Source organism: Aythya ferina (assembly GCF_964211825.1).
Source record: "Aythya ferina genome assembly, chromosome: 1".
NCBI classification, from domain to species: domain Eukaryota; kingdom Metazoa; phylum Chordata; class Aves; order Anseriformes; family Anatidae; genus Aythya; species Aythya ferina.
In genome coordinates, this window is record NC_140296.1 from 181188315 (window position 1) to 181202796 (window position 14482).

Here is a 14482-nt window from a genome sequence, read left to right on the forward strand (position 1 = left end):
AAAATATTTTTTCAGGGTAAAAACAAAGCTCTGGATACATGAGGACTGTATGTTGTTTTACAAGGCTGTCCTTAGTAACCTCCATTCAAGAAGATGCACTAAGATCATCATTTTAAGGCACAAAAGGTCAGATCTTCACTAGCAGCTGATGAGAACAGTGGCAAACTAAACTTTCTCCATTTCATGCCAAGTATGCAAATATTAAAGTGGTTTGCATAAAGCTGTACAATTCATTCTTCTCCACCTAAAAGCAGACTTAACAAAAGTACAACATGCCTAGCAGTAATGTCACTCTTAATCAAGTCTCAGGACTTGAAAGTACAGGAAGACAGATGCTTAATTAACACTTAAACCTGACTTACACTCTAACAGAAAGCACTGAAGAAGCAGCTTACAGTCAAGGTAATGATCAAGCCTGAATCTCCTTTGGGGTCTGATTTCGTAAGAAGAGAATATCCCGGTATCAACAATTCCCTATTACCCCAGTATTGCTAAGTCTACTTCCATTTCTCCCTGTTACCTGACAAAAACATCCATGAAAGAAAGAGGCACACACAGAACAGACAGACATATGTTTCCAATTCTTCTTTACTAGTTTCCCCCCTTAGAGTAATGAAAATTCCCTGTTTTGAGGCTGGAAGAAGAAAAGGATATAAAAATGTACAGACCCTATTACAAAGCTAAGATCAGTTACTAACACATCAGTACTAAAAGAAAACAAAACAAAACAAAAAAAATAAACCAAGACAGTCAACATTACATATATATATATATATATGTATGTATGTATGTATGTATTTAAACACAAATGTAGAAGGTGAAACTCAGGCCTCGTACTGAGTTTCTACATGCAGAAAAAGACAAAGCTCAGATCATGGAACAACATGTGTTTTTAATTGAGAATAATCACCCAGATGTTCTCTATAAACATGATATTAGGCCTATTTTATGACAGCTTTGTTGTCTGATACTTATACATTTGAAAGTTATAGGCCAATATTTTGTAAGGAAGTATCACTGTTCTATGCTCTGATTATCTAACCACCCAGACATTTATTATTTGTGAAAATAATACACATTTTCATCCTGATATTCAGTCTCAATGGACGGAATGGAATTAAACTTTCTGATTACTTTACACAGCCACGTCATCTACACTTTGCACATTCAAATTTGTAGTTCAGATTGGTGCAAATCAGTTCAGAATGCTTTGTCTGGAAATCTGACAGTCATTTTTCTGAATTATAGAAGGAACTCTGATTTCTCCTCTACCAAAGAAAAGAGGACTTCAACCTCCATACTTAGCAGGTAGAAGTTTCCTCAGCACAGCAACAGACAAAGCATACATATAACAAAAAGCTGTAACTAAATCAGTCCGTTTCTTTTCCTATTTAGATTTTCATATTTTCAGATTATCAAAATCTCATTTAAAATGTAACTCATGTTACTGCATAGCAATTGGTAAAAATATCATCCTATATTACTGCATGACAATTACTTGATTACAAGACTAAATAATTTAAAAGGGCAGCAAACTGCGTGTTTACACTGCTTAACAGTATGGATTTACTTGAGGTAAAGTATAAGACTTCAAAGTTTTGAAATGATTTCCGGTATCCATTTTGGAGAAAAAATTTTGGAGAGTAATGTGTATTACATCCAAGGACAATTTTATTTTTGCCACTATCCCTGGAGAAGAGTTTAAATGAATGAATACATCTAACTAAATACATTTGATTTCTTGAATGTAACATTTTAAAGGAAACAGAATCCTTATCTGCATTCTGGATTTGACACCCTTTATTAAAAATTTAAGGCACCTTCCTAGCTAGTACTCTCTTCATAGATACTTAAATTATCAATTTTAAATTAGTCATGTAACAGCTTATATTTCCACAGAACCTAGCTAAAATTTTACTCTGCTATTTCATAGAGAACTCTATAATCACTGTTGCTCTGTTTTCTCGATTTTTCCATTTATTTAAACAAATGGAATGCTGGCCTTTATAACAGACCTAGAGCTAAGCATTTTCAGCACTCTGCCAGAGCTGCTAAGACAGATGTCTCTCTGGGAGAACTGCAGGTGGAAAGACCTGCCCACCAGGCAGAACAGCATCAAAACAGAGCGAAAGGGAAAAAAGCACAGGGACACACAGACCCAAACGTAACAGAAGTAGTTGATGTTTTGTGAGTATTTCTGCATATTTGAAAGTCACCCCACTGAAATCTCTTACCGTATTCACAGTAATGGAAATACTTTTATAAACAAGTATCAGAATTTAATTTGAAAGATCCCAGAACAAACGCTATAATTTTTTCTTCAGCAACAGTAACAGAAAGAAGCACTAAAATAAATTGCACACATGAGAGAAGCACACAGAAAGGAAAGCAGCATTATATATCAGTTGCACTTCAGTATTGCCATCAACAAAATTAACTGCACCGTTTATTGGCATAGAGGAAACATCCTGTGTATGTCTCCGTAACTAAAAATGGAAAATTACAGTTAATATAACAATACAGATAGGCTGTCCCCGTTACATTTCTCATTGTCAGCAATGAGAGTAATGATGGCAGCCAGAGAAAACACAGTTAAATAAGTCACTGTAACAATGAAGTCTCAGCTGTATTATTTATAAAGATCACAGAAACCAACAGTTACTTCAACACAATGATAGATATTTTTATTATTATTTTACAAAATCTGTGTGCATATCTACTGGCTAGAGTCAGTTGGATGACACATGCACACAAATGGCAAATGGGAATAGGGCAAATCAAGTAGGAACGGTAAAGCAATTACCCAGATAAGCAACTAGCAGAATACGTTCAGCTAAATCAGTAGTTACATGCCTGGCAACAATAAAGTTATTCAGATCTTATGTCAAAAACAGAAAGAGAACATTATCAGTTTAACAGTCACTGCTGGAAAAAGACAGTTTCCAACAATTTTATACTAGTTTCATACTACTAGTCTCTAATTTTAGGAGAGCTTGGAATAAGGGTGTCTACCTGAGTAGTGAGGTTTAAGGTTAGTAAACAACGCACTGAAAGTAGTGTTTTTGTATCATTTAACAACTGTTTTTCTTTGTTCAGTGCTTACTATCTCCCTTTGGCTAAGAGCAAATAACTGAAGAAGTAACGTAACACTACTAAAAATTTATTTTGTCAGTGGCTTCTAGAAGAGGCCTTTGTAGATGTCAAAAACCAAACAAACCAGGATCCCTCAGATCAAAGTTAATGAATCCATTAATTTTTGCTATTGCATCCCCAACATCTATTGGAAAAGGCAAGACTCCGCTCCATTTGTAATGAAGTGCCAAAAATAAGGCTGACACTTGAAGGAAAAATCCACTTGATATCTTTCATGATGAAAAGAAAAGCATTTACTCTTAGCTATCCACACTTAGAGAGCCAGTGCTACAAAAAAAAAAAAAACACCGAATATAAGAAAAACAAATACTTTGATAGGCAACCAAATTTTTATTTTTTAACATCTCATCTTTTATATAGGATATTAATATTTAAAGCCAACCCACCAATACCAGAAACAGTATTTCCAAACTATTGAAATACAGACTCTGGCAATATCAAGAATAAGGTATAAGGCCGTCCTTTGATTTAAAAACAAACAAACACACACACACATTTTGTAAAAATATAAGATCTCTAACATTTTACACATTTCCTGAACTACAGTGTTGGGATTCACTGTCTCAAGGTGTATTGATGATTTTCTTTAAATGAGACAAACAAAAGCTATTTTCTAGCACTGTACCCAGTCATGCAATTCTTAAAAAATGAGGCTTACATTGATATTCAATAGACTACTACTTTTCACTATTAACTACTATTTAATAGGTAAATACTTAATAGATAACTACTTTCTTGAGATGTTTAGCAATAAAGCAGTGTATCAAAACTTCAATTTATATAAAAGGTTTATCTTGAATAGTATAAATTACAAATAGTGTAAATTACAAAAGATACAAGACATAACCCATGATTTGAAAGGTTTGAACACCTTCTAGGTTGTGTATAACACTTTTTAGAAAAACAGGACATAGATGAACAAAGAACACACTACATTGTTTCACAGAAGCCCAGAATGGTTTGAGTTGGAAGGAACCTTAAACACCACCCAGTTCCACCCCCCTTGCCATGGGGGACACCTCCCACCAGACCATGGTGCCCAAAGCCCCATCCAACCCCAACAGTAAAGAATTCCTTCCTTGTATCTAATCTAAATCTTCTCTCTTTTAGTTTAAAGCCACTACCGCTTGTCCTATCACTACACCCCCTGACACAGAGTCCCTCCCCAGCTTTCCTGCAGGCCCCCTTTACATACTGGAAGGCCACTGTAAGGTCTCCCCAGAGCCTTCTCTTCTCCAGTCTGAACAACCCCAACTCCCTCTGTCTGTCTTTGTAGGAGAGGTGCTCCAGCACCTTGATTATCCCTATGGGAAGAGGGCACTTTCTCTGGCCTCTTTAAATAAGTAGCAGACAAAGAAACCATTCAAAAACTAAGCACTGAAAATCAGGTCATCTATTAACCTGAGATGTATTCATACTTCATAGTTTTCTTACAATCACTTTGAAATATCTTGAAATACTGAAATTTTAATTATGCTTGCTTATTAAGAGTAACGATCAGATGGGTAAGGACACAAACTACAGATCACTACATCCTAAATATTCAGTAAAAATTAAATTTTTGAAAAGAAATTCAAACACACAAAAGTGACAATACAAATAAGGTATTACCTAATTACTCTACAGTTCACTTTTGCCACCAATGCCAACGATTACCATCATACTGTCTACAACAATAACCTTCTGTTACACACAATTTAAAATCATCTGCTCCTCCTTCTAGCTAATCACCATTTTTCAAAGACACCTGCTACAAAACAGTCTGTCTTGCTGGCTGCCAGAAACCTCTGAAGCTGCCTCCTGTGCACTCCCAGCTCCATTCTTTGGTACAGGAGAAGAGTGGGATTCATGTGGAAGTTCACCTTTGAATTTTAAATTCACAACAACTTATCATAATTGCTGCAAGTAAGATTCTTCAAAATTTATAGGTGGCAGAGTTTCCTTTGGCAGATCACACTTAATATTAAGTGTAATTCTTCTTTCCTTTCAGCCTATTTGTGAACAACCAAACTCTATATGGTTTCACTCCCCCTTTTCTTAGAGCTCCCAGATTTCCTTCTCCTCTAAACTCAAAGTTCACTCTAGAAGTATTGTCTTATAGCATGACTTTTTGATTCTGCACAGTAGTTTATGATTAAAACTTTATCCAAATTCAAGTGACAACTCTATTTTAACATTTAATTTACAGAGCATAGACAAAAAAGCAGTATCACCCCATCACAACACGCAGAAGGCAATTAACATAAAAAGGATGCAAAAGCTGTAGCTAAAAACAAATTTTCTTGATTAAAACCTCAACCTGTAGTAGTCAAAAGTCTGCCTTGGCCCAGTGAAGGAAGTTCTTATACTGGATAGAATTTACCAGGAAGCAGACAGATCAAATTATGTAAACACAGTTTGCAGGTTTCTGCAGCTCCCTTTCCAAAGCTTTTGCTTATTACTTACCTGAGGTGCAACCCCCACCCCTCCAAGAAATAGCTCATTCATTACTGAATTGCAAAACCATGCATGAAAGGCTCCACACTAAGCATACTTAGAAGTATCAAGTTTTTCCACTATCAGTGTAGGTTACCTACCAAACCCAAACATTGTTAGTATACCATCATCATAAACTATACATGATACACGAAGGTTTTTTGGTATTGTCTGAACTTTAAACACAAAAGAAAAGAAGAAAACACAGCAAGGCTTTATAATACTGATGAAACGCCTACAACCAAATTCGCCTTGCTATTCTCATGCTGCCCTCCTGGTCCTGCCATCACGTACACAACACCTGTTCATTCGGTTCAGAAGAAAAGACACCGCCCCAAAGCAATGTCACTGATACTTTAGTCACCTTTGATTAAACAAAAATATATATGTTGTTGGTGTTGACTTCATAGTCAATTTTTTTTGAATTTCATTGGGGATTTTTCCCCCAGAGTACCTAGTATTTGCATTTTTTGTCACACTAATTAACACACACCTTAGAAGCGAGATAAACATTTTTCATTTTACCATACACTACCTACTGAATTTTACATATCCAAACAAAACAATTAAAATAATAACATTAAATAAAAATCTCAACTATGATGGGTTTTAAAATTTTTAAAGAAAAATAAACTACTTCTGATTTAACTTCATAAGAGTCACCATCAAAAGGAGCATCTGAACTTTCTAAGTCCCTTTCGACAGCTAACATTAGTACTTCATCATTTGAAGGTCAGTGCACGTTAAAAAACTCCTCTGGAAAGCAGGAATATGCAGTAACCACATTATGGCTGGAGGAAAAAAATAAAAAACAACACAATCACAAAACCAACCACACAAATTAATGCTGTATTTGAGGTCACAGCTGTGTGTGGCCCGTGCCATGTCATGAGTATGTGGCCACTTTACCACCTCCACATTAGGAATACATTATCCCTATTATCCCCTTGTTAAAGCAGACCATTCATTGGGATAATTGACAAAGGCGGAGGAAGCAGCTACAGTCAAGTTTTCCTCCTTTTTTAACTATACGCATTTACAATGGCAATTAGGCTATATTATTTCTTATTGACAAAATAACTTTAATGATTTAAAAGTTAATCTGATCTTATGTTTAATCGGGGTGCAATCCTCGCCATGGACCTATTAAAATAAAGAAATTACAGATACGAAAAGAACTATCAGGGGTTATTACAAAGCCAGAGAGCTAATTAGAAAGATTTATAGAAAGATCACCTCCCTTGAGGTGAATCCTGATGTTGCCCTGCACAGCAAATTAACTGTTCACTTGGAGAATAAATCTGGAAATTTGACCTGAGTGTCACAAAGGTCTGTTATTCCAAGGATGCTGCTCCTCACAGCACTGACCTTCTGCAGCAACCTAAATTGTGCTAGATTATAGTAACTATAACTTTTTTTCCAAGTCCGAATTTTTGACTTCCAGTTTCCAGAGCTCCCCAAAAAAGAAATAGGGTTCAAATAGTGATTGATTCAGCAAAATACCAAGGCCTGTGTATTGTAAAAATCAGAATATACTATAACAACATACTATGCTATTATCACAACTATACTATATATGCTAAGGGCAAAAACAACAAACAAAGAAATCCCACAGCTTTTATTTATATCAACACACCAATCTACTTTATTACAGCAATAATAGGAGATATTGACCCAGTTAGATAATGCTTCCTGCTTCACCAACTGAAACAACACCCCTTTTTTTTTTTTTTTTTTTTTTTTTTTGAAATAGGAATACTATGTGTCATTATGTATCTGCATATTATGGAAGACAACCAAACAATGTATTGTAAAAGCAGACATATACGGATGTCATTTGCCTATTTCTTATGAATGCAGTTTGGATTTGAAGTTTGATTTTCATTTCAAAACAGACTTCAAAATATCAAAGCTTTATATAAAACACAATGGAAGCTCAACATTAAACAAGACATTATACACAAAGATGCCATAAAAGGAGTTAATTATTATATATGACACCTTGGGTTTGGTTCTCTCTAATTAATCATGTGGCACAAATTCAAGTGCCTTAATAAAATCTATTACATCAATAATATTAACTTTACTAACTGAATTTCCTTTTTTTTTTTTCTTCCCAGTGGGATGAGTAGTTAATTTAATAAGATTTCTTCCCATGATCCCAAACTATTGCCCTTTCTCACTTTTAATTTTTGTTTTCCACTGATTAGACCTTTTTGAAAATTTCTGGAAAGAAAAGTCTATGCAACATCCTAAACATAAGTGTTAAATGAGGAATAAGTAGCCATCTTCTCTGATGCCTACTAATACCAATAGGAAATTAAACTGAAGCTCATAAAATATGAATTTATTTTCTGATATAATGAACATGTGTAAATGAACAGTCAAAGAAGAAGCATTTGAAGACAGCACAATCCTGAAATCCAAGGGCACTTCCTCCCTTTCAGAAAGCAATATTACAGCAGAACTAATGGATACAGGGTATCCTTTTGGAGTTTAATTTCTTTCACTGACTCCTCAATCCATGCATAATTTTATTGCTATTTTTGTTTAAACAAGAGAAACCAAGAAAAAACAGAAGTTATGAAAACAGAACACATTCAAAAGATTATTATTTTAGATTTCTATGAGCTATTCAGTAGAGTTTGCTCCATATATGACTGTGGCTCAGTCCACAAAAAAACAAAGTCAGTAATGTTTTCTGCTTAATCCAGCAGAACCCACACAAGCAAATTACTCTTCACAACATGATATGAATTCAACTGCAATCATGAAAAGGAAATTTCCAAAATAAGCCAAAAAAAAAAAAAATCGTTTAAAGCAAGTTTTTAAGTGGTTTAAGCGATAGCTCCCTAACATGTATAAACTATAAACATGTCAATTAGAAAAAACAGCAAGGCACAAATTCCAATCCATATCTTATCCAATAAGATTTTTTCTGTTCCTTAGTTCTTACCCCTTAACTCTGAAAGAAATCTCTGTTCCATTCCACCAGGGAATACAGTGGATAAGGTGTTGACTGTGATGAAATGAGAAACCATTTGGCACTGTGCTCCTGTAAGAGTCATCTTGACAAGAAATTCCACCTATGGATGTTGAAGGTGTTTTTTGAAACTTATTTATTTTAAACATACTTGGCCTTGTAGACAGAGAAGGTACATTAGATCTGTCTCAGATTTTCAGTAAAGCACATGACATGGCTTCACACAAAATTAGCGAAGCAGGAAACAAGAGGTTGGTGTATGAACACATACAATGCGGAAAGGACAGACTAACAGATGCCTCAAACAGGTCCTGTTAGAATGGATTCATCTTAATGCTGGAGGCAGGTTATGAGTAGTACCACGAGTCAGTCTTGAACTATATTCAGTGTTACCCAGTTCTTTTGTGATCAGTCAAGACCAGTTCTTTCCAGTGTCTGAATCTTCCAGGAGAGACATTTCCAATAGATGTATAAACACTATTGATTGCACAAATTTTACAAATGCTCAGTGAAACGCTGCAAAATGAGTATGGGTAATGGCATGTACATTTAAGAATGATGTATTTAAATTTTAGTGATTATAGAGAAAAAATCTGATACAACAAGCACAAAGATGAAGTTACTTTCTAAGAGGAGATTAAGAGACCCAGTTCTTTGGTCTTACAAAAAGCTCAATAACATATGAAATAGCTTAATAAATGTATACATCACAGAAACTAAAATCTGACAGGAGAATCACTTAAGAGTAAAAGCCGATTTACACTATTTAGTATATGGCTTGAAATTAACCAGTTCCAACCTATGCAAGAAATTAGGCTTTCAAACAAAAGCCTTGCATTACTAGTAGAATAAAATCAAAAAGAAAACAAACAACAAAACACACATACAAAAACAATACCCATCCCAAACTTTACTCATTTTAAAATAGAGCTTTAGCAGCTTCTGAAATTATGGAAAAAAAGTCATTTGCCTTTCCTTATGGCTTTAAAGATACACAATGTATGTCCATTTGTCAAAATGAATCAATGTCGGTACTAAATTCAACACAATTCCAATGGAATTATCTTGTTATTCTTTTTTAAAAATATGAAAAGAAAAAAAAAAAAGGAACAATATCTGTCTATCTAGCAGCTTTTTTTTTTTTTTTTTTTTTTTTTTTTAAAGGTTCCTAAAAGACTGTATCCGCTAGTATTGCTGACTTGTGGTAACTGATTCTCAAGAAACCAGGAGACCCCAAAGTATCATATTCCAAGATATCAGGCTACAGATCTTCAGCAGGTACAACTTCCAAGTTTCCCAGTACTGGTACAGCTAACCAGGCACATTGCCTGGAAGATTGAGTTCCATATGGATTTCGTTTAGAGGATTTTACTACGACACACGGGAAGTAGAAATTGAGATGCAGGAGAATAAATGAAAAAAAACATCACCATTTTTCAACATTTCTATACCATATGTATAACGGAGCAATTTTTATATCGATCTGTATTAGTTATCAAAAACTACTATGTACAGACTAATATACTGCCTATTTTAGCAGGTACATGGGAATCCAATGTAGACTCTTTCTCTCCTGAGACTGCGCTCCACATTTTTAGCATTTACTCTCATTAATTTATTTTTTTTTTCATTGAATCTCAATGCATCCATTATTTGGTGTGCAGTATAGTAGGTTGGCCATGAACATATAGTAAAGAAAACTGTCTGAATATTTGCATTCCTACAGCCAAAACCAACCAACCAAAGAAAAAAAAATAGTATAAAAAATAATAAAAATAGTATAAAAAATAGTAAAAAAAAAACAGAATACAGATTCTGAATGGAGGTGTACACGTTCCCCCTTTTACAAAATCTTAACTGGCAGTCACAGAAAAGAAAAGGTTCTTGTCTGGACAACTGAGATGTGAAATTGTAAAGCAGCTTGATGAAAAGGCAATACATTTCAATGTATGCGCACACATGAAGGCCCAACACCAAATGAATTCAAAGTGCAGTAATCCCCCAGAATCATATTGCTTCCAGCACCTTATTGTCACTACAAAATGAAAATTATATCTTATAATAGAGTTTTATACTTATAAAGTCTTTAGTTATTAATGCAGGTGCATCAGTGACAGCTACTTTAAAGTTCCATTTGCATCACGATGTGAAGCCACCAAAAAACAAATTAAAATTGAATAAAAATGCATTTGCAATTGTTACTGTGACATTACAAATGGAAAATGTTCCCACATTACCTGATTATCATTGCATATACTACTAATATTTAGTATTAATATATTTTATTGCATTCAGTTTTTGCTTTAAGAGACCTTAAAGGGCATAATTTGCCTCTATCCAACTGTGAAGCTATAAATATTTTCAATCCATGTAAGACTGTTTTCCCCCTAAACCTGCACTGTTTGGCAGCTCTGTTTAAATTGATTGGTAACAGAATAAAATTTAAATTTGTTACCGTCATAAAAATGTATCATATTATTATTAAAATACAGTTTTGTTTGTACATTTCCAGTCAGCTTTCTAAGTTGACTTTCAGACTGCAACCTCTCGAAGCAGAAACCAACCTTCACATGTGCCTAGCACAGAAAAAAAAAAAAAAAAAACAAAAACTAATCAAGCACCTGGGAGTGCTGCTAGAATACATATCCTGTAGTTTCCTTTTTTTTTTGTTGTTAAAAAAAAAAAAGCTTTTTCTTAATTGGATATAACCATCCAACTTTGTTGCTCCTCCTGTCTCACAGAATGATTGAATGTACAAATATATAGAATATCAGAACAAATGAAGAATGGACTGAATTCTCCTTTGAAGTCATTCCTTCATTTCACAAATAACAGATTCTGCAGCATAAAAGAATTTAAAGAGGAAGTCATTTTCACATTTTTGCACTTCTTTCCCTGAAACATTATTGGTATTTTACACCAAAATTACACAGAATTACTGAATGACAACAATTAAACAAGAACATGTTTTGTGATTACTGAGATTTAGTCAACCTAAAGCTTAAAAATCATAATTTATTCTTCCACTAATAACATTCTATGCTCAGTACAAAAGAATTGGCAAAAGAGAATGTAATATATATATATATATATATATAAAAACCACAACAACCCTGTAACTTACCCGCAAAGCTTCAATTACAAGGTCTCGTGCTTCTAGTTCTCCTTCCATTATACTCAAAAGCATCCGCAATTCTGGCTTGCTCAAGTTATCCACATCAAACTCTCTTTTCTGTAAGAAACAAAACACTAATGAACACACTAATTAAATGTTTGCAATGGTTACTGTAGATATGAAATGAAGACATATCAGCATCCTAATTATGGGTTACTCAAATATCCATGACTGTCAAAGTTGAGATGGCTTTCTTTGTAGCACACAACGTCAAAATAAATAGTCTGTTTCTTTTCATTTAAGGTGAAGAACTTAAAAGCCCACCAGCATGACATTGCTTCATATCCTATACTGTTGCAAGAAACTGACCCTTGAAAGTCTCATAATTGATAAGGGTGAAATGATAAAAAAAAAAAAAAATAACTTTGTTCCTATATACAGCCTTACAGTGACAGAAACGTTTCAGCAGACCTGAAATAACACATCAAGAACGAAGGCAATAGATGCAATAGATGGCAAATTACAGGACTAAATGTGAAGTTTCGAAGCACAGCTTGAGAAAAGATGTGAAATCTTATCTGTACACTTAATTCGCAGTCCCGTTTTTTTGACTGGAGGATATAGTTCAGGTTTAAGAGGCACTGACAAAAAACAGTTCATAGCAATAATTACCTCCTCACTCTGCAGTTATCAAGCTTCACATAAGTCCACTTCTGAAAAGGCAGTAGAATGAGTTTATAAGATCACTGAGCACATGCATAAACACTGTCTGCTTGGAAAGTCAGCATGGCTCCTGCAAAATGAAGTTCCTGCCTCATACTGCTAGGGTCTTGTCAACAGACAGGCGGGTAGAGGGGGTCCTTTGCGGCATGAAGTTCTCACCCACAGCAAAGGAACTGGACAGCTAAAAGGATTAAGAGAGAAGGAGTAACTGCTGTATGAGGAAAGACCACAAGGGTGGAAATCTTCTCTCCGAGGTTGTGTGTAGGGATGCTATTGATACAAATCACAAAGGTAGGGGGTAAGAGGAATACGAATTGGTTTTGTTCACCAAACTCCACAATGCTAACAGAAGGAAACAGTGAAATTAGGAGATCATTTTAAGGGAGAAAAAACAGCACCTAGTCCATGTGCCAGATTCAGCTGCCATTGTGATCTCCCATACGCTGTTCACCACAATAGAAATACTAGAGTCCTTGCTATGACACAGATGTGCCTTCTAGTGAAGCCCTGAGATGAGGACACTCATCTATCTTCAGTCTAATGTAATGAGCTGCCAAATTAGCTAACTGCCTACCTGGGTATAGAGTCTGCTCTCCCTGGAGGAAGAAGTCAAGTGTAAGAGTTCAGGTACCCAGGAGCTACTCTTCCTCTCAGGAAAATACAATAAAAATTAAGGTGCCATTTCCTCTTTCTCAAGGCAAGAGGAGAGCAAACAGTTGTCCTTCCCTCTGGTCAGAGGGATGGATCAAAAGCACCCCAAAGCTCTAACTATATTATATTTACTCTGGGTTCCCTTTTTACTTTGCAGTTAAAATGCAGGTGCACAAATGGCTAGTGAGAACTGTGTGCCAGAACATTAGCTGTTCATATTCGATGCACACTGGGCTGAGCTTCTTCATCTACTCGAACCACATGGATCAAAAGAACACCAATGATTTCTACCAAATGTAACTGTTTCTGGGACAGGACCATCCAGTCCAACCGATATTTCTAGACTGACCAACAAAAATGACCAACAATTATCCTCCACCAACAATTATCCTCCAATTTTGCTGCCTGGCTCAGCTATTCTGCTGATACAAAAGATCCTTCATGCCCATGTTTAAGAAAAACAACCAGTTTCTTTCTCTGAAGGCTTTTTCCCAACATATGCTGCAGCAGCCTCTCACAGTGCTCCACATGGCTCAGCAATCAATGGATGTGCATGAAGTGCAGTTACCGAAAGCATGCAGCTCCTCATGAAATTTTAGATTTTGCCTCACAGGCTGCAGCAGATTTCACTCTCAGCACTTCTAACCACTGAATTTAATTGCCAGATAGCAAGACCCACTTATACACCCTCCTCCTTGTATGAACTCCTTCATAATATCTAAAGGCTGAAGGACAACAATGGATCCATTCATATAAATTTCCTTTAATACATGAAAAACTGTCTCCATTTTTCAGATGGAAAGCTGATGCAGAGACATCAAGTACTTTTTCCAAACCACACAGAAAGCAATGTAAAAAAACCTTAAGTCTCCATTCGGTGGTTTCGCCTTCAAAAATATACCTGCCTCCTTTGACGAAAAATAAAAAATAAAAGGCACCCAAGACTTCTGATAGGCACCGCCAAAGTTAAGAGGGGCATCCGCAAAAGCACAGTGCAAGAAGTGTGACCCTCCTCTTTTCTCTGAGTCAGTAAATTCAGCTTGTCGGGAGGTAAAGCCCAGGGCAGCCCTTTGTCAGAAGACCAACTGTACATCACAGGTGAAACATTTCGTTCCTACAGTCTTCCACGAGACATAAACAAAAAGACCTTTACATTCTTTACAAACCAGAGGCATAATTCAACATATGTGGTGCAAGATGAGCTTTTTTAACTAACCATCTGATCAAGCAATTAAAGTAAATCTGACTCAAGTACATACCACAAACTAGAGCATATGAAAAGACAGCAACAATGAGCAATTCATAAAATTGTAGAACCATAGAATATCCTGAGTTGGAAGGAATCCACAATGATCATCGAGTCCAACTCCCAGCTCCTCGCA

At 35.5% G+C, this 14482-nt stretch overlaps 1 protein-coding gene across 4 annotated transcripts in view; it reads right to left on the reverse strand.

Moving 5' to 3' along the window:
* Positions 1-14482, reverse strand: part of CTTNBP2 (cortactin binding protein 2) — a 92266-nt gene that overhangs the window by 68512 nt on the left and 9272 nt on the right. For 3 of the 4 annotated variants that reach the window (XM_084506380.1, XM_084506381.1, XM_084506383.1), the window contains exon 2: positions 11736-11843. In XM_084506380.1, coding sequence (XP_084362506.1) covers positions 11736-11843 — 108 coding nt within the window. Of the gene's footprint in view, positions 1-11735; positions 11844-12398; positions 12423-14482 lie in introns of those variants that run through there. The other variant, XM_084506382.1, reaches the window with a different exon arrangement.